The 25,728-nt window shown below is 36.0% G+C and overlaps 5 protein-coding genes across 6 annotated transcripts in view; 1 reads left to right on the top strand and 4 right to left on the bottom strand.

Moving 5' to 3' along the window:
* The window catches only part of LOC120483790 (E3 ubiquitin-protein ligase TRIM39), a 210,250-nt gene that overhangs the window by 77,970 nt on the left and 106,552 nt on the right, over nt 1-25,728 (bottom strand). The window lies entirely within an intron of this gene.
* On the bottom strand, nt 997-8,408 carry eva1bb (eva-1 homolog Bb (C. elegans)). Of its 2 annotated transcripts, none has more exons than XM_039678354.2 (3): nt 8,164-8,408; nt 2,483-2,586; nt 997-1,878 (listed from the first exon to the last, which is right to left on the bottom strand). In XM_039678354.2, exons 2-3 carry the CDS (start codon nt 2,547-2,549, stop codon nt 1,514-1,516), a joined length of 432 nt encoding a protein of 143 aa, XP_039534288.2. In that variant the 5' UTR covers nt 2,550-2,586; nt 8,164-8,408; the 3' UTR covers nt 997-1,513. The 2 variants fall into 2 exon arrangements, with proteins under 2 accessions (XP_039534288.2, XP_039534287.2); XM_039678353.2 differs by having other exon boundaries at nt 997-1,926; nt 8,164-8,393.
* lsm10 (LSM10, U7 small nuclear RNA associated) lies at nt 11,401-11,993 on the bottom strand. The gene has a single exon (XM_039678853.2). It carries the CDS (start codon nt 11,991-11,993, stop codon nt 11,631-11,633), a length of 363 nt encoding a protein of 120 aa, XP_039534787.1. The 3' UTR covers nt 11,401-11,630.
* On the bottom strand, nt 14,218-20,968 carry oscp1a (organic solute carrier partner 1a). Its single transcript, XM_039678851.2, has 11 exons — nt 20,657-20,968; nt 19,961-19,990; nt 19,431-19,585; nt 17,831-17,998; nt 17,381-17,461; nt 17,090-17,193; nt 16,805-16,933; nt 15,515-15,584; nt 15,181-15,335; nt 14,875-14,935; nt 14,218-14,349 (listed from the first exon to the last, which is right to left on the bottom strand). The coding sequence occupies exons 1-11, from the start codon at nt 20,766-20,768 to the stop codon at nt 14,230-14,232; spliced, it is 1,185 nt and encodes a 394-aa protein (XP_039534785.2). The 5' UTR covers nt 20,769-20,968; the 3' UTR covers nt 14,218-14,229.
* On the top strand, nt 21,651-23,301 carry LOC148970866 (uncharacterized; the record flags this gene model as incomplete). The annotated part of the gene is made up of 3 exons (XM_089123015.1): nt 21,651-21,729; nt 22,050-22,112; nt 22,209-23,301. Coding segments are annotated over exons 1-3 (1,164 nt in total), but the record flags the coding sequence as incomplete, so codon positions are not given.

The raw sequence follows: 25,728 nt of genomic DNA, 5'->3' as shown, positions 1-25,728 counted from the left end.
GCTCTCGACAGCTGGTGCCTTTTAGTGAAGAGCCTTTATGATGAGGTTCAGCTGTAAGTTCTAGTTACACGATATCATGTGAGCGTTTGGTGATTAGAATCTCTTGTTGCAGTGCAATAGTTACTGTTTAGGGTTTTTTTTACATTTTAAGTGTCAGGATATCCATTCATGCCCCTGCAGAGTTTCGTTCTAACCTGCTGGAACACATCTGCCTGGAAGTTAATTCGCTGGTTCGGGTGTGTTTGATTAGGATTGGAGCTAAACTCTGGAAGAAGGTTGCCTTTCAGATGCAGGATTGGACACCCCGGATTTGCAGCAATTATATTGCTTTTAAAGGAATAGCTCAGCCAAATATGAAAATTCTGTCATTTACTCACCCTCAAGTCGTTCCAAACCCATAAGACTTTTGTTCATCTTCAAAGGAAGATCTTTTTGATGAAATTTGAAGGATTTTTGTCCATAAATTGACAGCTACGCAACTGACACTTTGAAGCTTCAAAACATTTGTCAGAATAAACCTCATTGGTTCCTGCAGAAGCTCAAACGTGCTGCGTAACACGATAATAAACCATGAGTCTTACCGGTTTGGAACGACAGAGTAATTGGATGAATTTTCATTTTTTTGAGTGAACTATCCCTTTAAGATTCTTAATTAGTTTTTTTGTTTTTCTGTACATATTCACTTGCAAAGAACATTGATTTCATTATGGTGCTAAACTTACTGCAGCTGAATGAACGGAAAAAATCTTTTTTTTTTGTTAAAGTGCTTCCTATTATTTCTTCCTGACAAAATGTATTATTTAATCTTTTAAATTTGTCTAATGCGTTAAATGATGCGACTACTGTTCTTATTACCTTCTAATTATTTATTGTATACTTTAAGATGGAAGAGTAGGGGGATATAGAAAAATTTTAACACATTTTCCATATATTTAGCGTTATGGTTGGTGAAGGGTGCATCTTCCACCATGTGTGAAGATTGGGTGAAAATATTTGTTTTGTTTTTTTTATTTAAAAAATACATAAAGTATATATATACACAAACATTTAAGTTTTAATATCTATTTATATATAAAAATGTATTTATAGATATAAAAAATGAAAATTGATCCATCAAAACATACAAATCATCCTTCAGAAGACATGCAGGCTTGTGAAACCAACCTCAAAACAGACGTATGCAAATCAAACACTCAATCCTTCTCTTCTTAAAGGTAAATCCGTTGGACAGATAAATGTCCTGTGGCGTATTTGCATGTGGTGATGGAAAAAAAAAAGTTCTCTATAGCAAAAGTATGGTCTTCCACTGAGAAACTTTGAGTTTGCTTACAAAACCATTGAATTTTTTTTTTCTTACCTCTTATTTCAATCATTTTCAATATTTCAAAGTTTCTCAAGAGAATATAAACGTTTTGCCAGAGAAAAGGCATTGAAATGTAATCTAGTTGTTTTGTAACATCATGTAGGGTTCTCTGTATGCACGAAACAACCGTCCTGAAGGTAAAACACACTACTAGTGATAGTGCACTCGACCCAGTGTGCCTGTTCCGGTGACGAGTATATCCGGCTGTCCGTTCCTCCAGATCTCCCTGACGATTCGTTCTCTCTCCTCCAGTCGTCTGGCTCTCTCCAGCTCTTCTGCTGAAGCGAACACATTCATGCTGTTCAGCTGGGTCTGATCGCTCAAGGGACTGACGGTGAGCACTGGGACTTCTAGGTCCTCGTCGTCTCCTGCCTCACTGTCCTCCTCTTCCTTGTCTCCCTCATCCTCGCTGGACTCTTTTAGCCGTCTCTTGTCCGGTTTGCAGGGCGTCTTTGTCTTCGAGTGCGATCGGCAGGTGATGCCCAGCATGAGGAGGACCAGAGCCAGCAGAAGACCTGAACACACACCCAACATGAAGTACAGCGCGAAGCTCTCCATGTTCACTGGAGGGAAATTGTCAAGTCATAAGTGAGCACAAAACTCAAAATAAAAATATGAATGTATTAATTTACATACACCACTGTTCAGAAGTTAAAGGTTCATTATGTTTATGAAATAAGTCTCTTTTATGGCTGCATTTATTTGATCAAACACAGTAACAACAGTATATAGAAATATTTTCAGAGAAATGTATTCTCTTTTAATAAATCCTTCAGAAATCATTCTAACATGCTTATGATGAAGAGTAAAGTTATTGTAATGTGGTTTGTAGGTTTACTAGACTGACTTGACACTAAAGAAAAATCTTAAACCCCCAAGAAAAAGAGAAAGAAGTCTTTAGGAACGTTTAAGCCGTGCCTCATGAAGTCAGAGGTGTGAAGCCAAATCAAACAGAACACTAAAGTCTAAGGAATGGCTGGTTATTTTGTTCTTCAGGTCAGAAATGCAAAGGGGCATAAAGTTCAGTAAAACCGATCCAAATCTTTGTTTAGCCAGGTGCCTTTCAGCACTTGAGTTCTTAACCTGGACATTAATGAGCCATTTTTGTTGCTCTTTTACCTTTTATATGTGCGTAAGTGGCCATGCTGTTACTCAGCAGCTCCATGTCTTTCCTAATGGGGTTCATGATGGCTTCTTTTTTGCTTTCTTCTCTACTTCAGCCACTGTGGGGGAAAAAAAATAGATATTCTTAATCTTAAGAGAGAGAAAACACATTTAATTGTTGGGTAGGCCATTTTTATTTATAAACACTTTTTGTTATACTGGTTAAAACACGTACATTTATCTTCTGTGGAAGTCTCAGGACCCCCCCCCCCCCCCCCCCAAAAAAAAAAAAAAAAAAAATTCGTCCAATCATTGCAGTTCAAATCGATAATGTTACGATGTCCTACCTGCCTGTCAATATGTATTTCCATACCTTACAAATAGTCACAAACACACAATAGCCACCTTCTACAGTTCCTCCTGAACCACGCCATGTCATAACCATTTTTTTTCATATAAACATACTGACTGAACATTAAAGGTCATAACCGTAATTACGAGATGGCAACCCGTGACGCACTAACGTTACTCGCAGCGGTTCACGTCGTCGCGCGTTTTAATTGTCAGCGCGTAGAAATGAATTTGCAGCAGTCAGGTGATACAGGTCAGTGCTCTTCAAGTTGTTTACATTTCATTATTATCATAATGGTAACGTTATGTGCTTTGAAACATGAGGTAATATAAAAACACCATCTCGTGAGTCATGACTCGTTGCAGACTGCTGTAACGCGTTGTGTTTTGAAGGTGTCATGGCTTCGCTGAAGGGAGGGTGGGATCTCATGCTTTTAAAGCTAACTCGCTATTGCTAGCCTCTCCGAAACTGGCGACCAATTGAAGAAAGAATCCTATTCAAACGTAAATGGGTTGTGGCTGGTTTGCCTCCATGTTCCTATTCTGTTTCTATGGTTTTCTGGGTTGTTCCTGTTGTTGTTTTCATGTTTTGTGTGGTTGCTATGATGATTTTTAGTTAGCCTATCATTCGTGTTATTAGCCCAAACAGTGTTGAGTTGCGTGCAAAAGTTTACTTTAAAAAAAATAAATAAATAAATGTTTTAATACTTATACTTGGATGCTTTAGTATCACAAGGACAACTGAAACAACATGGCACGCCATCCTTAATTAGGAAAAGACGCTCTAACTTGTTTATTTTGGCCCCTAAGGCTGAAATTGCACATTAAGGACTGCTATTAAGGATCATTTTATCATCTCTTTCCACACAGGCCATTTGTTACATGCTGTTGTCTTGCATTGACCCATGACTCCCTCTTTGCTCCCAGACAGACTTTCCGATTTTTCCCACAGGAAACCGAGATTTTATGAAGACGTTCACATGCTGCTCGGGGTCTGCGTGGGACTCTTCCCTGGGAAACTGGGATTGATCCAGCTTGTGTCATTCTCTCCAAGAAGGAAAAGAGGAGGAGGGGGAGTCTTAAAGCTGAACATCTGGATTTCCCAAGCCGTCATGTGCCGGAGCCACACGAGTGTGTGTTGCTTGGTGAGAAACTCCTCCGGCCCAAGCGAGGAAGCGATAAAAAGCATCAGACTATAAATGCGTTGACTCCCTGTGTGCGTCCACACCATAAAACCCTCAGTCACTGAGACCATGCCGAGATCACGGAAGAGGTGCCATGATATTGTCTTCCTGTTTGTTTCCTCTTGGGGCTTGTAATTACAGCAAACTGTAATCTACGCCATCAGAGCCCAAAGTCTCGACCGCCCCGATCCCTATCTGCCACGCTCTTGGCAGAACAAGGGCAAGTACACCAGAGCGAAGCACATTATGCACACTGAGATTCTTTTTTTAGCTTTGCATGAGTCAACATGCTCTACTTTTCTCCTCAGAGATGCCTAAAGAAAAGTTTTATTTGCTTTTTTATAGCTCATTAGATTTAATAAATTATTATCTCAGATGTTAATAATAATAAACAGACACAAATAAGAACATCTTTGTGCTTAAGAAAAAACAGACTCTATATCAAAATAGGATCACAACATGAACTCACTTTTCTCATTCTATTTTTTCAAGACCAAATTATAATAATCAAATTATTATAATTGTTTTTAAAATTCTATACGTTATTATATGATATGATTATATATGATTAAACATAATAATAGTTGTTGTTATACAATATTATTAATATAATTATGATGATTGTGATAATTATATTTATAATTTTCAGTATTGTTCAATATAATAGTAATAATAATTAGTAGTAGTAGTATATTGGATATTAAATTATTATATTATTTTTACAAAAAGAAGAATAACAGTAACAATATTATTATTAATAATAATACATTTAATATAATTATACAACATTATAAATCATGTTTATAATTATATAATATTATTATAATTATACAATAATAATGATGACGTTAATGATTGTAATAATTGTATTTTATATTATCATCAATAGTATTTTTACATACATATATATATATATATATATATATATATATATATATATATATAAAGTTTATGATAATTATACAATAATCAATATTACAAGAAATAATAATACAAGAATAATTATTATTTTAAAAACATTATTGATATGATAATAGTAATAAATAATACATTTTAATACTTTATATTAAAATAAGTAGCAAAAAAATCTATTGAGCACTGATAGAGCAACTTTTGAACAATAAAAAGTTCACAGAGAAGTGAAATGTTTAAATGCAGGGATTCTTGTCTTTGTGTCGCTCTCTGCAATCCTGTAAATCCCTCCAGAAACACAAACTACAACCCCACACATAAACAAATGACAAACAGGAACTAGGAGACCTGGGGCCTGTTTCAGAAAGGAGGTTAAGTGAAAACTCTGAGTATGTTAACCCTGAAATGAGGGAAACTCTGGGTTTTCCGTTTCAGAAAGGTGGGTATATCAAACCCGAGAAAGCAGAGTAAGTCAAGCCCGTTTCTGAAAGAGAGGTAACTTATACTCAGAGTCAGTTACCATGGTAACTTACTCTGTGAACCTAACCTGGTCGGGAGCAGGTTTTCTTCAGTAAACTCAGAGTTTCATGCGGTCTCCTCCCCTTTTTTAAAGAGGAAGTGCTGTTTAAACACTAACAATAAAATGTATTTACACATTCTTTAAGGAATATATATTGTTTGTCCATGTTTTAATTGACTAAATCTGTTTTGCAGCAATTTGCCAAAAAGTAAAAGGATTAAAGCGTTTGCTAAACTTTTATTTGATTACCACCATTTTTTATAATATATTTCTATTAAATCATTAAAAAAATTGGAATAAAAAACATTTAATAGAACTCAATTGTTTTTCAAACATAATTTAATAAGTTATTAATGATAAAAATAAGACGTTAATCTTATTCATAATCAATTATTGAAGTTAGTTGATTACATATGTTTTATTGAACAAATGTTTAATTTATTTAACTCATTTTCATTTTAACTGATGATAATAATAATAACCGTAATTTAATAATGCTGTTTATATATTTAATAATTGTTTAATACCATAAACCGTGATATTTTCTGAGACGGTTCTTATACTGTGAAACTCTCATACCCCACATGGGGGAGTCCCGCACCCCACCCCCACTGTTAAACAAGTTACTCAGCAACTTTTACTGTTTTAAATTAACTACTTTTTACTTTTTAGATTTTTAGACTGGTATTTTTACTTAAGTAAAAATGTATCAAAGTAATAGTAGCCTACTTTAGGTTGAATAACATTCTTCCAGTTTCACCTCTGATATTATAACAGTAAGTTACTGTAAAATAGTTATGAATTATTAACCACAAATGACATCTTAAACAGTGTAGTTAGATTAATGTAATACTTACTATCTCTAGAAAGTATTGGTCTACATATTACTAAATCCTATATCAACCTCAACTACTTGATTAACACAAAGAGAAGAGACAAGAAACAGCACTTTTAATTCTTTCAGATTAACAATATACAATTGCATGAATTATTCTTGAATTGATCAAAGTGTGTAGAGGGAGAAGGTTACATAAAACATATAACTTTTAAAAATGTATGTTAAATGCACTATTGTTTTATACTGAATTGTTCTATAGTTTATGCAGTAGCTTTTTTAATGTAATTGCATCATATTTTATTTTAAATTACAGAAGAATTAAGAGTAACCCCCTTAATTAAATTACAATATTTAGATCACTTGTTAATTAATTACACCTAACACCTCTTTTTGTCTGGCGCTGTTGCCATGGTGACTCATAATATCTGCGCTCCATTGATAATGGCTTTTTATAGTTGTGGTGCACGCGCTTAACTCAGAGTCAGTCAACTCAGAGTTGATTGAACTAACTCATTTCAGCTGTTCTGTAACCGAAAACTCAGAGTTTCCCATCTCAGGGTAAGTCAACTCAGAGTTCAAGCTTTAACTCAGAGTTGGTTGAGCCTCCTTATTGAAACGGGCCCCAGAAATATAAGATTACACTAAAAGCTTGTAAACATTGTCAAGTTCTGCTCCAAGTGCCAATTAGCGTGGGACGTACGCCACAAGCTCCAAAAATACACCCGTCAGAGACACAGCATACCAGACAGAGGCTCACTGGCCAGAGTGAATCACCAGCGCAGGACGAAACAGCTCTCAAACACACACATACCATCTCACACCTGTCAGACCCTTTCCCAGAAGCGCAAACCTGCAGACGGGCATGTAGCAGCAGAGGTCTCCAATCAGCAAACATACAGCATCTTCTCTTTTTTTCAATGTCACAAGATATATGTTTTTCATAGTCACATTATTCAAAACATTAGCAATCAGACAAAAACGAGAAAGTTAAAAAAAACTTTAGCAGAAAACAAAATCAAAAAATCGTATTGTTCTAAACTAAAGACTCTATGGAAGCTTGTTTCTGCCACGAAATAGAAAAATGAAAAAGGTAATTGCGACTTTTTACTTAAAATTCTTACTTTTTTTAAAGGAATTGACTGATATAAAGTTGCAATTGCAAATCATAATCTCTGAATTCTGAGAAATAATGTCAGTCTTTTTTCCTAAGAACTTGTCTCGCAATTGGGACTTTATATCACGCAATTCCAAAAGAAGTTAAAAAATGTTGGGGGGATAAAAAGTCGCAATTACCTTTTTTATTTTTTATATTTAGTGGCACCAAAACTTTACGTGATCAAAACAAAGCAAACAAACTAGATTTTTATATTTTCTGAACAAAATGCGAGTGGTACTTTCTCACAGCCACGGTGCTAGGATGTTGTGGATGGTTGCTATGCAGTTGCTAGGGCATTGCTATACACTTTGTTGTATACAAGGTGTTGTGAGTGGTTGCTAGGGCATTGCTATGCAATTTCTAGGGTGTTGTGGATGGTTGCTAGGGCATTGCTATGCAGTTGCTAAGTTGTTGTGCCTAGTAACTAGTGTTTTTTAATGCAGGGTGTTTTGGGTAGTTGCTAGGGCATTGCTAGGTTGTTGTGCTTCTATGAGAGTTGTGTTTGCTGTGCTGTTGATTGAATCAGAAGAGTCAGCCTTTACGTCCCTGTGATACTCTGGTCTTTAGATATGACTCGAGACTCCTTCAGGCTGTGGGATTTTTCACCCGGTTATCTTTTTCAGCATACAAAAATAGTTTAAAAGTAATAGCAAGCACTTTTAAAGTATACTAATCCACCCACCATCTTAATTTAAAGTCAACTAGTTTGCAGAAATGAATTATTTAATTTCTTACCTTTTCTAAGGAACCATCATTTCAATCCAGAATGTCCCGGCGGAGGAAAGCTGAGTCCCGTATCCAGAGGCGGCGTGACCTCAGCACACTGGAAGATAAGCAGGAACACGAAACACTGAGAGGTGCTTGAGTTCCCGTCTTCACACACAGTGCCTGACATCAGCAGACGCAGCCCTCTGCGGTCACACACACACAGCGTCTCTCTCACTAGGACCAGACCATAGGAAAGCAGTTTTGGGTGAAGGGAGGTGTTTCCTGTCAGAGGGGAAAATAGAGTCAGGGAGGGGCGCGCGACAGGAGAGTTTACACCCTCAGGATGGCAGTGAGATCCAGACCACATTTCACACCCGCTGGTCCAGATCATTGTAAATCTCTTCTTCACGTCCACACATGTTTGGATCTGTGTGTGTGTGTGTGTGGGTGTGTAAACCACAGTAAAAAACACAACTTGTTTTCTTTAATCTCAGACAGACTATTGATGCTTTGCTGAATGAAGTGAGTATAGTTTATATGAATGGTCTAGTATAGTCATTTACACTCTAAACAGTGGCCTCAGATTAGAAATGTTCTGATTCCAAGGACATAAAATATGACAATCCCCTCGTGAAAGTCAGTTATATGACTTAAGCGCCTAATAGACAATAGCAGTATGAAATTATGAAGACAACTTTAAAAAAGAAAGAAAGAAATGGTATTTTTTGTTTATGTTGTACTAAAGCCAAAATCTATTTAAATAAGATGCTTTTCACAATAAATATTGGTCCAATCAGTTCTAGACGAATACCATAAAATCATGCATTCCATATACATTATATATGGTATGCATTATTTTATACATATATATATATATATATATATATATATGGTATAAGGTTTTTGATGAAAACATTCCAGGATTTTCTCCATATAATGGACTTCAATGGGAACCAAACGGTTCAAGGTCCAAATGAGAGTTTCAGTGCAGCTTCAAAGGGCTTTAAACGACACCAGACGATGAATAAGGGTCTTATCAAGGACTCTTGAAATAATACAAATCATGCATTTATTTGGGGCTGCCCTTTCACAGTTAATTGGCAGATAATCACCAGTATATATGATGAACAGTAAAAAAAAATAAACGTTTTTAAATTCTCACACTGCCATTGTCTGACTGTTAATGATTTGTCTGTGCAGAGGTGAACATGGAAGTGAGCCATTCGATTCGTGACTCGAAAAAAAGATTTGTTCATTTTGATGAACGAGTTCGAACAGGAGAGTCACGAACGCACATCACACAACAGAGCAATGTGAGCATTTGTGCTTAGAAAACGTAAACTTTTTTACTTATTTTTGAAATGAGCGATCGTTTCGTTAGATAAGACCCTTATTCATCGTCTGGTGTCGTTTAAAGCCATTTGAAGCTGCACTGAAACTCTCATTTGGACCTTGAACCGTTTGGACCCCATTGAAGTCCATTACATGGAGAAAATCCTGGAATGTTTTCATCAAAAACCTTAATTTCTTTTCGACTGAAGAAAGAAAGACAAGGACATCTTGGATGACGTGGGGGTGAGTAAATTATCAGCACAAGTTTTTTTTTTTTTTTTTTAAAGTGAACTACCCCTTTAATTTAAAATTAAAATCAACAAAACACAATTGATTTAAAAAAAATATATATATATATATATATTGTAAACGACCATGGCCTGTTCAATTTTCCTCAGATAAAGTTCTTACGGTGTTTACATTTACAAAGGGAGCCAAAATAACATGCAGAGCTCAAAAGTAATAGCAAATGTAAAACTCAAACTAGACTTTTTCTGTTTCTGTTTGTGTTTCAACATTCAAACACTCGTGCACTGAATGATATCTCTCAGCCAGCGTGTGCAGGCTTGAACAAGGCCGACCGCCCGGCATCTGGGACAGGCCACGTCTAGAGAGAGAGAGAGAGAGAGAGAGAGAGAGAGAGAGAGAGAGAGAGAGAGAGAGAGAGAGAGAGAGAGAGAGAGAGAGAGAGAGAGAGAGAGAGAGAGAGAGAGAGAGAGAGAGAGAGAGAGAGAGAGAGAGAGAGAGAGAGAGAGAGAGAGAGAGAGAGAGAGAGAGAGAGAGAGAGAGAGAGAGAGAGAGAGAGAGTTCATGCTAATGCAGGACTAAAAGAGCTCGTTGTGTTCTCCATGGTGTTCCCTCCCTTCCAACGAGAGTCACGCACCTGAAGCAACAACCAATGAAAACCTTCGATCTTTGACGGTACAGCCATGCTCTTCAGATAAGTGTTTGTCGAATCTGACAGATATGAAACGATATAACCTTTCTGCCCCTCTGTTCACAGCTACACAAATACCACTTTGACTTCGAAAAGTTCATAAAGAGATAAAACGAATCCATATGAACTGAGTGGTATAGTCACATTTTCTGAAGAGACACGATCACTTTATATGATTAAGCTTTTATTAAGCATTCATCAATTATTACATTGAGTATGGTAAAAGAAACCTGAAGCGTGTTCACCTGAGGTTCATTCTAGTTACACAGCACCTTTGAGCCACTTTTCCCGTCGTAAAAGACAAAGGGTCACTTTTTCCTGTTTAACACACTGCAAACAAACTTTATTTGGTAGTCACACAATCCAAGTAGTAAAAATCAACACCTTAAAAAAAGGATATTTCCATAATTGGACTCAAATTTCATAATGGGCAACATGTAATTTTGTATGTTGTGTAATGTTTTTGTTTACCAGAATACTCCTGTTTTCCTGTGTCCAAACAGGAATGATGTTTATGAGTCATTTCAAAGATGACGATTATGTGGTCACCCAAAAATTCCTGCATCCTCATAAGAAATGGCAAAACGCATGTATTCTGAAAGCAAAATAATATTTAAAACAAACCTCTCGCCACATTGACCTCAAGCTGAGAAAGGCTCAAATTTATTTGATAGCTCATTTTACACAACTTTAGGTTAAAGTAAATTTACTTTTACAACAACTTCCCAAGTTACATGATTCCTCGTATGTCCAGTCATGATCTCATCAAAAACTATATATTTTACCACAAGTCCACACAAACATTCATTACTCTGCAAACAAAGTGTTGAGTTGGGCTTTAAAGTACCAATATTTGCACATGTAAACTCTATAAACTTAATTATAAGTGTACTTGTAGTAAAAAGGTATTGACATCAGCATTAAGAATAACACAGTAATCAGAGGCGTTGTCTAATCAAACAAAACGTCAAGTTAGAGATCTCATCAATCAATGGTTATTTCATCACATTTATCCGTTTATTAATTTTCAAACCACCAGAGCAGTACAAAGTAAACAGAAATCACTTTTCCCACACCGTTCCTTGAGAACACAAACAGAACTATTTCAGTTACAAACTAGCAACAATGTACACACTACTTTTTGCTTCAATGACTGCATTACAAATAATAGTGCGCATTCCAAAAACAATACATTCGCAAGACAAACATAAATCTCACACATAAGCTATTTTTTCTTCGAGTATTCTTTCCGTCCACCACCTGCTCCAAAGTTTCGCACGCGGTGTATTTTGGAGAGCTGGGACTCTATTGTCTCTTGAATGTTCATGTGGTCTGGGATGTGGACGTAGCGCACGTTTCGGCCAGTGACAAACAGGTCATCCATACTGGACATATGTCCACGTCTGTCCCTGTACAGAACCTTCTCCAGCCGGATGTTCATGAAAGCGTCCACATTAATAACGCGTCCCCTGGCTGTGCTCTCGTCTCGCAGGTCAACGGTGGTCACCTGGCCATGCAGACCCTGCAGGAGAATCACCAGGCTGTTCTCGGCGATGGTGCGTTCACGAATCGAATGGCTCACTTCCATGTTCACCTCTGCACAGAGAAATCATTAACAGTCAGACAATGGCAGTGTGAGAATTTAAAAACGTTCTTTGTGTTTTATTTCTTTTTTACTGTTCATGATATATACTGGTGATTATCTGCCAATTAACTGTGAAAGGGCAGCCCCAAATAAATGCATGATTTGTATTATTACACCACCTCCAGCCACACACTTAACATTTCTATTTATGTGTTTTTGAGCATGTGCACACATGCACATAAGGACAATTACAGGCTTCTGAGATCCTCTGCTCATAGACAAACCACATATAGCACCTTATTAAATGTTTGATGGAAAATATGAAAATTAGCTTTGTTGTCAAGCAATTGGAAATGCAGAATGAAAAATTCTGTAAACTAATTATATTTTTAAATTAATTATATTTTTTGGATTGCATATATAAAATATCAAATAGATACTGTTGTTTACAGATAGTGTTGTTCAAAATCTTGTTGAATTTTGATTTTGAGGTTACACATTTCCAATATGGGTCTCACTTCTTCCAGATATATCAGTTACAACATATCACTATATATTTTACCACCAGTTTTAACATTTTTATTACTTTAACTAGTTTTATATGTAATAATGGTTGATCTTTTTTTAAAATTAACGTTAAAATTAAGTATCTCAGTAGTGATTAGTATCTTTTCACTTTCACTAACAACAATAAGATCTCTATTTGCAATTGCGGTCTGATTCTAGTAACAATAACAGTGACAAGTTGCAAAGATAAACTAATAATGACTAACGTTAACTGAATACACTAGTCACTATTCATTATCTAATGAAGTAACGTGACCATTTAACGAATAGTAGTAGTGAAATTGAAAACGATACTGGTCGCCAATAATGAAAAGACGTCAACAAATATTTAACTTTCCTTCAACTAACGTCACATTTAACTAAAGTAAAGATATAGAATGCGATCAGTGAGGAAATATTTACTATGATCATTTAACTCTCACATAATCCAGGGCCACTCATATATGTCTCTTGAAGTAAAAATACTCGTTTGATTACCTTACTTTATGTTGTCTAACATACTCAAAACATCATGTTTACATCCTAAAGGTTTCGAGCTCCGCGCTTCGTCGCAGAGGAGAGTGACGTCATCAAGACGCACCGGTTGAAATCATTCGCGCTCCCTCTAGCGACTCGAGTCGAGATGGTTGGATAAACATCAAAGGTTATTCTTTTTTTCAGTGAATATTTATCTCGGTTTATTCGTAAAGTTAAATCGGGTGTTTTCTCCGTTGTTGTTCAAGAAAAAAAGTCAATTCATTTAACACATTGACTGGTGTGGCGGGGCATGTTGTCACACTGACATCTGCTGAGAATCTCTTTGTTTTTAACATTTAAAATACTGTCTAGTTAAAAAGCACCCACAAATACCTGTATTTAACATGTATCAATTGGTGTGTAAGCTACATTTGACAACAGCAATTATGAAAAGTAGTTAATAATTGCTTTAAACACAACATTCAAAACTTTGGCAAATTGCCCCGAACTAAAATCTAATCCTGAGAACACAGTTCACAAATTAAATCAAATATAATTTGATTAATTAAATCAATTAATACGTCCTTGACAGTTGTCTAAATTTATGCATGTGTGGTTTCCTTTTTTTTACCCAAAACCTATAGGTTTTTCTTAGATTTTGTGATACACATATTGTAATCACAAATGAAACAGAACCGTAGTACCAGAAAAACAGGTTCCAATGAGATTTGAATAAATAACAGCAGGAAATCATAGTTTTTCTGTCAGCAGAATGAAACACATTTTGTTCCAGTGAATTCTTGACTTTTTTGTTTTGCTTTAAAAAACTAGGCTAGTTGACAGATGAATAAGTTATCGTGGGGCGTGCAAGTACAAGGTGTGAAAACATAAATCAATTGAACTGACATTTTAGAGGTTTTTTTTCACAAGAGAGCAATTTCCCTGTTGAACACGTTCCCCAGAAGAGATTTTGTCAGATCTGTCAGTTTCAGGAGAAATTTTTCAACAAATTTGCCCTTTAGCCTAAAGTGCAAAAAGTTGAAAACACGTTGCATTATGCATTTCATTTTATTTAAGCTTTTATTTAAACACAGTACAATTTTGCTTCCAGATTCTGAATGTATCTATTCCAGGCATTTTCAAATCTCCCATTTATTTTTGTGACCTATCAGACCTACCTCATGCATCCTGACTCATGGCCTTCAGCGCTTGCCCTTCAGAGCTCATCCATCATGGCCAGCAAGTCGTCTCCCTTGTTCCCGGGTCCCTCTGTGTGGCTTCCCTCTTCATCAAATTCTCCTGCTATGCGTGCAAGCTCAGTGCTGGCCAGCTGATCCTGGAATACAAAGGTAAACACTCAGGAAAACATGGAATAAGTAAGAACTGATTTTTTTCCCCTTTTATTTCTATTATGCAATTTACTGAAGTTCAGTAATAATAAAACGACTGTATAGATGTTACTTATGTAAACAAAATAATAATAAAAATACATATTTTAATTTGGTCTCTTTACAGTAGTATTGATGTGGTTCAAGATTACAACAAAACCAGCTTGGAATTTGAATGAGATGAATATAAAATGTTGGCATGTACTTTTAAAGTAATTTAAACTAAAACAAACTCATAAAACATTCCTGAATAACAGGAACAAATGTGTGGTTGCTTTTTTTTTTGGTGTTACCCATTTGAATGGAATGAAAACGCTCTATAATGCAAGCTTGCCCTGAAGCAACACTGGTGTTTATTAGCATACGATAACAGATTTTACTAGAAGCATAGGACATTACCAGCCCTGGGCAACGTAATAAAGCAAAAAGAGGACATGAGCTGAGCAGTTTTGTGAAGTGCCTTGACTAATCACCTGTGTGACTTGTATGTCCATGACTCTAGATGACGGATGCTCTGTTCCTTCAGAAATTCCACTGAAAAAGGTAGAGAAAAGGTTAGTCACAAACATTTTAACCTGTTATTTTGAATCAGTCCTTCAATAAAATGATATTTTAAAACAACAGTTCACCTTTATTACTCTTTGCAACACAAAATTAGATGTTGAAAATGCTTTTATCCACACACACACACACAGTATTTATAAAGGACAAAGTATCAACCATGCCTCTGAGGTTGTGTGTGGACGTGGCAGGATTATGTGTGGATTAGTTATGCTTACATCCCCTCCTCCTCCTCCTCCTCTTGATCTAGGGTCCACAGGTTGACTCTGAAACCAGCGTCCACATTCAAGAGTCTCTGCACCTCCATTCCACCCATCAGTTTAGCGAGCAGATTGAGTTCCTCTGTTGCCAGAGGATTGGGAGTTGTGTCTGCCTGTCCAGATATTCACACAAACACACAATGACATCCAGAGAGCCTTGTGTTGCTAAGATACCACTTCATATTACTGATATAACTTTAGTATGAAACATAAGCCTTAGCAGTGTTCTTTTCTCCCCTCAGCATGAGCAGTGCTGTTGGAATGTCCCATGATGCCTGCTGTGAGGGTGTACCTGCTTTAGTTTGCCTCTGCTGTTCGAGGAACTTGATGGCTTCATGTCTTCAGGTGAGGGTGTGCTGTACCTGTGCCGATGATTCAAAGATTCACATGAGCGGGAATTAAGGAATATGTTTTAGCATGATAAAACCACAAATGGAAGAGGTTATTCAGTCTTCAGAGTCACATGATCCTTCAAAAATAATTTTATTTGATAAGATTTGCTGGCCCATATTGAATTAACTGGGCTAGTTAAGTGCTATGAAAGTGTCTCACGAGCCAGAGCGATGAGAGAGGTGTGTGTCAACTCGTCTTAGTTAAGGGAATAACATAGTTTAATATGAAAAAACGGTGGAGAAATATAAGAAATATTTATTATTATCATTATTAATATCAATGTTGAAAACAGTTGTGCTGCTTCATTTTTTGTGTGGAGACTGTGATTTTTTGCCCAGTTTTTTTTTTTTTTTTTTTGATGAATCGAACGTTCAAAAGAACAGCATTTTAATTGAAATATATATATATTTTTGTGACAATGAGTGACAAGTCTTCACGGTCACTGTTTTGATTAATTTAATAAATAAAAGTATATATATATTTTTAATTACCTCAAACTTTTAGTTTTAGTGTTATTATATAGTATTATTTTTAGTGTATATTATACTCACATATATTGGGTACATAAACATATTTTTTATATATAAATTTGATTTTTAAAAGTAAATTTTTTTTGCTATATTATATTAATTTGTATTATAACAAACAATTATCTCTATAAAATAACATTGTAAATAAATATTCTTTTTTTACATTTATTTAAATGTCTATAATATATAACAAAATATTTATTATATTTTATTGTAATTACATTTATTATCTATATTTATTATTATTATTTACTAGGGCTGTCAAACGATTAATCGCAATTAATCGCATCCAAAATAAAAGTTTGTGTTTGCATAATATATATGGGTGCACTGTGTATAATTATTTTGTATATATATATATATATATATACACACACACATGCATGTATATTTAAATATTTATATTTATATATCATATAAATTATATATAAATATATACACAGTATATACATAAAAATATATCTTAAAGATATACAAGCATGTGTGTGTATATATATATATATATATATATATATACACAAAATAATTATTTTGGATGCGATTAATCGCGATTAATCGTTTGACAGCCCTATTATTTACATATGTTTACAAATAATAATATTTAATATTGAAATTTTAAAAAGCATTTATAATTCCTACTGACTAATTTTCACATTTACATGTTGGTGCCCAGAAGTGTGACCCTGTCTCCGGAGAGGTCAAGTGAGCCCTGGCATACAGCACTTGTGTAGCTTCCACCACTGGGGAACCTTGACCTCCTCACCTCGCGCCCTTTAGCATTAAACCACCTGCATGACAAGAGTGCAAAATGAGTGTATGTCTGTAAGGATGTGATCATATTCCCATGAAACCTCTTGTGTTTTCCAGTCAAAAGCTACTGATGAAGAACTAAAGTAAAGAATATAAGGAGCCTGCCTGCGACTTCTGACCTTCACCGGCTTTACCTGATTAAACCAGGAACCTCAAACCCGTGAGGTACCGGCCCTGAGGTCTGCAGCACAAAATGCCCGTTAGGGTTCTGGGTTTTTTCTTTCAAGAAAATTGAGATCTGGGAATGAAAAATTAAATCAGTTTGCGTGACTACAACTACAACTAACAGTATGCTTGAATGCTCTAACAAAAAAATGCCATGACTTATTATCGATTTACATACAGCTGTATGATCTGGCAGCAATCCATTTCAACCACTTATATAACATAACAACAATAAGCTTTCACATAAGTAAATAGCTCACCCTGATTTGCATATCTTGAAAGAGAACCAGTAGCGTATGTCGGATGAGTTGAAACTCACCATCGGATAAGGGTGTGTATACCTTAGAAAGAGGTGCTTTTTCATTTTCAAGTATGCACTAGAAATAACAATAATCTTCTTGGCACAGAAAAAAATAATCTTGGCACAGTGAATTACTTCACAACAACAGATTTTAAAGCAATCCATTTATTTATTTTTTCACATTATGAAACTAGATGTTTACTCTGGAAGCTGGTTTCAAACACAGAATAAAAGTAGTAATTGCGATTTTGCAATCGAGTTGTGAGATATAATCATAGAGTTGCAAGAAAAAAAGTCAGAATTGTCAAATAAAAAGTCACAGTTTTTCTTTTATTTCATAGCAGAAACAAGCGTCCACAGTTAGAAACTAAGTGCAAACTAGTTGTTGGTGACACCAGTGCACACTTACCTCGATAAGCTGCCGCTGGGCTTCGTTGATCTGGTTAACCAGGCTGGGATTATCCTTAACCAGTTCCTTGATGGTGTCCGTGTGGTTGAAGGTGATGAGAAGTAAATCTTGTGGACGTGGACACAGAACGATCTGATACTTAAAGGCCATAGTCATCAAATCATACAGCTACAATCAAGACAACAACACAAATTCAAACAGGTAATCAGTATTAAATATAATCCATGCTATAAAATGTGCTTTTGTGCTTTAAATGATTTGTTGAGATATTATTGAATGTGCCTGACTACATTTAAGTCATTTTTCTGGGTTGGAACAAACAGAAATAACAGCATTCTACAGTTACAAAACAGTGTAAACTGTTAATGGTTCATAGATATTGAAAAATATATATTTTTTTGTTTTACTTAAAGGGATAGTTCACTTTGAAATAATTTTTTGGTATGTTTTATCTTACCTCAAGGGCATCCAAGATGTAGGTGTCTTTGTTTCCAGTTTTTCAATTTTGATATTTTTAGGTCAGATCGTTCTTGTCTGTCAGTCATATAATGGACGTCTATGGTCACCACCTCAAAGAGCATGTACAGAGAAGCCTAAATTAAAGATGATTTAATGACTTGTTATTGTAAACTGATGGCCTAAGACACGAAACGAGCGGTTTGTGTGAGAAAACGAACAGTGTTTATATCGTTTTTACCTCTTGTAATCACAGCCACGTCCAAGTGATCTGAGGCCGCGGGCGCTTCGGTCTGCGCAAGACGGAAAGTGATCTCTCGCGCGGTTGCAAAAAAAAAAAAATCAATGTTGTCTGTTGATATATCGAAATCGTCTTCCATTGCAATTTCCTGTATATCTAAATATGTTTAGATCTTTACAGTGAAAGGTAAAACTTCTGAAATCTCTGTGTAAACAATGTGACATAGTCGCGCGAGAGATCACTTGGACGTGGTTATGGTAATACTGTTCGTTTTCTCACACAAACCGCTTGTTTCGTGTCTTAGGCCATCAATGTGTACTTACATTTACTAGTCTTTAAATCATGTTTAATTTGGACTTCTCTGTGCATGCTCTTTGAGGTGGTGACCATAGACCTCCATTATATGACTGACAGACAAACGGTTTGACCTAAAAATATCAAAATTTAAAATATTGTGGAAACAAAGACACCTACATCTTGGATGCCCTTGAGGTAAGATAAAACATATCAAAAATTAATTTCAAAGTGAACTATCCCTTTAATATTCAAAACAACAGTGTTCTGAACATAAGTACAGCCAAAATTATGCATTTTTTCTACTTTCTTAAATTAAGCGACGGACAAAATTAAGTCCCACCATACATTTTTTCTTGTTCGAGAAGCCATTTCACTCGGATACACACTCACTGGACTCTTTATTAGGTACACCTTGTTCGTGCAAAATTGAACCCCCTTTTTGTGGTGAGTGATCATCACAATAAAGAAGAAAAGACTATCGCTTTTGATGTACTATTTTTTTGGTCACATTTAGTAACCTGTTGATGATGGCATATTTTTAAGTCATTTTTAAGGTTCAGTCAAGATATTTATTAGTTTTTTCGTGGGGAGAGGGTGAGTTCATACCTTGTCCATGCTGGCTGGGTTAAGACGCATAATGGAGGTGTGTGCTATCCGTGTCAAAACTGTCCGCAAAGCTCGGTGGGAATACAGATCCTGCGGCCGCAAGAGCTCCTCTAGGAAAGCCTTGTTGAACATAGTGCTCACTATATCATTCATAACTACAGAAACACAGAATCATGACAAGAGAGGAAAAGACTGAGGCAAGAGTGAAATCTTCAACATCACAAAAAAACAAAACAAAACAAAAAAACAGGGAAAGAGGCTGCTGAAATTTGCATAAAATAATTTCTGTCCGTTTTCTAGTAATTATGATTTTGATTATTAATGGTAGAGATTATATATCATGGATCTTATTCTTAAATAACTTATTTTGGTATCCTTAAAATTAGTGGTTGGGTGAATTTTTAATCTAAATAATTTTTTTGATGAATGATTATATGGTCTGCTCAATGTGGCTTTTCCCCTAAAACAGATTCTTTCACACATGATTATGCTGCATGGCATATCCAATATTTGTAGCAAACTTCTTGTACCTCTTTTCCTTTCATCTTCTGTCCAACGACCTGCAATAAAAGAAATGAACCTGCGTTCAGACCAAAATACTGTTACATTTGAGCAGTTAAGTTCATGCAATTGTCCATGACTCTGCGTTTCGACAGGACGTGTAATTGAAGATTAGACATTAATCTGTCTCTTACACAAATTATCCTCTGACAACAGCTGAGCCTGCATGATCATGCATGTTAACATAGCCCTACAGTGCTTATTCCTCATATTTCTTTGAAAACTTTCATTATATTTACTAGTCAGAATAAAAATATTTCTCAACTGTGTACTCTGGTTCTCAACTTTTGCTTCAAAGGTACAAAAATGTATTTAAAAACAAACTTTGACATTAATTACTGTTGCATAGGTCCAATAATGTACATAATGACTGACAACTGAATAGGAAGATTAACGATCAGTGGGACATTTGTGGGCGTGGCTTCAATTGTCAAAATTTCAACCTATTATTTGCTTTCTATTATTTGCATTTAACGATTTTTCCCCAATCACAGATCTTTAGTATTTGTTCTCATAATACATTCATATGTTTTTTTTTTTTTTTTAAATATACGTGAAGATGTGCAAGGCAGATAAAGGCCATTTTGATGCACTAGTTTCCTAAAGCAGGATTCGTTAGTTAAGCAGTTATCATGGGCTATAGGGTTGGTTGTTTGGTTTGTTACCTCTCTGAGTTTTATCATCGTTTTCATCCTGCGCTCGGAGTCGCTGATCCAGAATGTAGATCATTTCTCCGCCGAGGCCAATGATGAGCAAAGGAAGAGTTCTTTGAGACATGATGACATGAGTTATTGTATTAGCTGCTTACTTTCACGAACTTGTTACTGCAGATATCAAGTTCATTTTCTTCTGGTATACTAGTACACGCCGCAGAGACGGTCACATCAAAGACGAGAGCTTTTAGTGGGGCATTATGACGTCACTTAATGCCACGCTGACCCGCTGCTCTTGCGCGCGCGCTCACACAGCTCACAGATGCGCGCGGTGGATGGATTACAAGTATTTACACATTCCACTGTTTTATATGTTCATTTAATGAATAATTAGTTGAATCGGTAAATAATCTGATGATTAACCCTCCTTTTACCCTCAAATCTGATAAAAAAAAAACAACAACAAATTCTCCTGGGGTCAATTTGAACCTCCACAATATGATTTTTTTTTTTTTTTTTTTTTACAAAGGTTTGTCTCATCTTTTTTTTTTTTTTTTTACTTCAATAAGGAAACAAAAATGTTGCGAGTTGTGATGTATTTATTTCAATTTTATTGTTATCTTTGATCTAACTGTTTAACCAAACCAAATGTTGTATATTTTAATATATATAAAATGTATACGACTTAAAACTTGTAAAAGTGTAATCTTTAAGTTACGATCTACTACTTTCCTTCAATAATTCCGTGCCCTTATTTTGAAGATATCATAAATGCTGTTCATAGAAAATACTACCTTAATTATTCTTCTTGAATTTCTGTCAGTAATAAAGTTTTTGATTATTTTCATATGCCGTCTGACTGTCAGTGTATGGAGAATGAATGCAAACTAGGCTATTTCAGGGCTCATTTGACATTGACTGTTAGTCAAATGTAGTCAAATGCTGTAAAACGGCATCAGTTAAAGATGTAAAGTACATGGGGAAATAAAAGACGGCAAATATCACCGTTTACTTCGGTTTCTCGAACTGTCCGATGCCAGGGTTCGAATTCAATGTAAACATTCTTTATTTCTACACATGATCTTGTAAGTAAATCGTCTTTGTTGTTGTTTGAACACATTCCTAAATATGAATTCCATGTGGTTAGGATGACGTGATGGCTAAATGCAAATTACTTTTAAATGGAAAACTCTTGCACTTTAACATGTGAAACTGTTGAAGTGTGAGGTAATCTTTGCTGTCAAAAGAGTGAAACTAGCTTTTAATGATTGTGCAATTGTTTTACAGTAATGTTCAATAATGTGTTTAGCGCTCTTGAAATATTCAGAGACTAATTTCAAGCCTATAATCTTTAAATAACTTTATCATTATTTTCATCTATGTCCATTTATATATTTTTTTCCAGACATCCCTGCAGAAGGAAGCTAAGGATAATGGGAAACTTTCAGTATCTCTCTGTGTTTATAGTGTAAGTTTCATTGTTTCAATTAATGTGCAGATAAACATGAAAACATTCAGAATGATTGAATCATTATGCGTACAATTAATATATTTTTACCTGCAGGGTATCTATCTGTGCTTGTGAGGGTTTGAAACATGTCAGCAGCTCTGAAACTCTCAGTTACAAGTATGTCAATCACAAGTGGATGGAGAAAATCGAAGATAGCAAGCTTCTATCAGCTATATCAATCCCTGGAACACACCAAAGCAGCAAAGGCTTAAAAACATCCACACGAATGTTTCAAGCATGGGGACTGCACAACCAACTGGATGCAGGCATACGCTTTTTTGAGTTGCATTTGTCTTCCGACAGCATCAAGTATGATAAGACTGGAAGCGTCCAGGAGTCAGAGACCCTTTCTTATGTTCTGAGAACTCTGCTGACGTTTCTTAAGAAACAGGAGACAGAGACACTGTTGCTTAGAGTGACTCCAGATGAGGGTGCTGTTGCTCAAGCCACAACATATATAAGTAAGGATAAATTTGCTGTGTGGAGAGACGATAAGATTCCAACAATGGGACAGGTCAGAGGGAAGATCGTCTTGATTCAGAGTTCAACATTACATTTAGGACTTCCTGTTCATATAACAGAATTGGATGCAGACATGGATACAAAAGAAAAACAAATGAGGCAAAATATCAAGTTAGCTTCAGAAAAGTGTGATCGTGAGATGATGCTCACATACACCGGGGCCAAAGGAGAAAACGAGGAGCCGCTAGAAATTGCAAAAACACTGAATAAACAAGTTGATGATTATCTCCTTGATCTTAAAGGGGGCACCAGTAGACCGCACTGTGTTGGTATAATTGCTATGGACTTCCCTGGTCCAAAAGTCATCCAAACAATTATCAATTTTAATGGCAAATTAGGAGGAGAAGGGTCAAAGATAGTAGTTGACAGTAGCAGTGAAGATGTTGTTATACCTGGTTCTGTTGATGGCATTTCTGAGACTGATGGGAAAGAAAAAGAAAACACAGAAGGATCCTCTTCAGACGAGGGACATCATTCTCAACAAGAAGAACCTCATCCTCCAGGAGAAGATACTCATGCAGGAGAAGATACTCATGCAGCAGAAGATACTCATGCAGGAGAAGATACTCATACAGGAGAAGATACTCATACAGCAGAAGATACTCATACAGGAGAAGATATTCATGCAGGAGAAGAAACTCATGCAGCAGAAGATACTCATGCAGGAGAAGATACTCATACAGGAGAAGATACTCATGCAGCAGAAGATACTCATGCAGGAGAAGATACTCATACAGGAGAAGATACTCATACAGCAGAAGATACTCATACAGGAGAAGATACTCATACAGGAGAAGATACTCATGCAGGAGAAGATACTCATACAGGAGAAGATACTCATGCAGGAGAAGATACTCATACAGGAGAAGATACTCATACAGGAGAAGATACTCATACAGGAGAAGATACTCATGCAGCAGAAGATACTCATGCAGGAGAAGATACTCATACAGGAGAAGATACTCATGCAGGAGAAGATACTCATACAGGAGAAGATACTCATACAGGAGAAGATACTCATACAGGAGAAGATACTCATGCAGGAGAAGATACTCATACAGGAGAAGATACTCATGCAGGAGAAGATACTCATACAGGAGAAGATACTCATGCAGGAGAAGATACTCATGCAGGAGAAGATACTCATGCAGGAGAAGATACTCATGCAGGAGAAGATACTCATACAGGAGAAGATACTCATACAGGAGAAGATACTCATGCAGGAGAAGATACTCATACAGGAGAAGATACTCATGCAGGAGAAGATACTCATGCAGGAGAAGATACTCATGCAGGAGAAGATACTCATGCAGGAGAAGATACTCATACAGGAGAAGATACTCATACAGGAGAAGATACTCATACAGGAGAAGATACTCATGCAGGAGAAGATACTCATGCAGGAGAAGATACTCATGCAGGAGAAGATACTCATACAGAAGAAGATACTCATGCAGGAGAAGATACTCATGCAGGAGAAGATACTCATACAGGAGAAGATACTCATACAGGAGAAGATACTCATGCAGGAGAAGATACTCATGCAGGAGAAGATACTCATACAGGAGAAGATACTCATACAGGAGAAGATACTCATGCAGGAGAAGATACTCATACAGGAGAAGATACTCATACAGGAGAAGATACTCATGCAGGAGAAGATACTCATACAGGAGAAGATACTCATACAGGAGAAGATACTCATGCAGGAGAAGATACTCATACAGGAGAAGATACTCATACAGGAGAAGATACTCATACAGGAGAAGATACTCATGCAGGAGAAGATACTCATGCAGGAGAAGATACTCATACAGGAGAAGATACTCATACAGGAGAAGATACTCATGCAGGAGAAGATACTCATACAGGAGAAGATACTCATACAGGAGAAGATACTCATACAGGAGAAGATACTCATGCAGGAGAAGATACTCATACAGGAGAAGATACTCATACAGCAGAAGATACTCATGCAGGAGAAGATACTCATGCAGGAGAAGATACTCATACAGGAGAAGATACTCATACAGGAGAAGATACTCATGCAGGAGAAGATACTCATGCAGGAGAAGATACTCATACAGGAGAAGATACTCATGCAGGAGAAGATACTCATCCAGCAGGAGATACTCATCCGGGAGAAAATACTCATCCAGCAGAAATATTAAATCCAGAAAAATCCAGAAGAAAAATTATTAAAAAGGTAAAATGCCACAAAGTTCGTGCAAGACCCCGACCATCTCCTTTACTTTAAACATTATAAGGGAAATCTTAAACATAATCAACACTTAAATCTTGAACACTTCCACATTTTGATCTCTATAAACTAGCATATGTATCAACAGAAGCAACACATCCTGTCACTTAAATAAAATACACAAATAAACAATACATCACAGTATTTTGCCATTCATTGTTTGCTTGTCAAGAAAAGATTCTTGCTTTGTGGTGAAGGCAATCTATGCAGCCGTGGTCTGAGTGAGTGTTCACTTAGGGGCTTCCCTTTTTTGGAAACCACAAAGGAAATTACTTTTAACACAGACCAAAATGTGCATGATTCTTTAACAGTTATTCACTTGACATTTGTATTTCTTGACCTGAAGATAACATCAGCCAGATGTCATAGGTAGTATTTGGGTGGTTTTGAGGAAATAATAACCTACAGAGTAATAATGAGAATTTACAAAAGCACCAGGAATTACACACTCAGTTATTACTTCTCACTGTCATGTGTGTGTGTGTGTGTGTGTGTTTATATATATATATATATATATATATGAAGTAAAATTCACAAATGTAGACCAGTTGCTTTAAAGGTTTACACAAAAAAAAAAAATACATTAATAACACTACAGGCTAGGCATACATCAAATTATTTCTTAATTATTGTGTCTTGAGTTTAAATAAAAATAATTATTGATGTTTTTAGGCTATAGTTTCTTCAGGTCATTGTATTGATTTATGGATATGAGGTTTCGTGGAAATAAAAAGTGGAAGTTAAAGTTCTCATGACATCAGTTATCATATGTGACATGCGAAACTTGACTCT

Source organism: Pimephales promelas, chromosome 18, assembly GCF_988280905.1.
Source record: "Pimephales promelas chromosome 18, fPimPro1.hap1.1, whole genome shotgun sequence".
Taxonomy (NCBI): Eukaryota; Metazoa; Chordata; class Actinopteri; order Cypriniformes; family Leuciscidae; genus Pimephales; species Pimephales promelas.
Note: the sequence above shows the minus strand (reverse complement) of the source record. Positions and strands in the feature narration are given on the sequence as shown.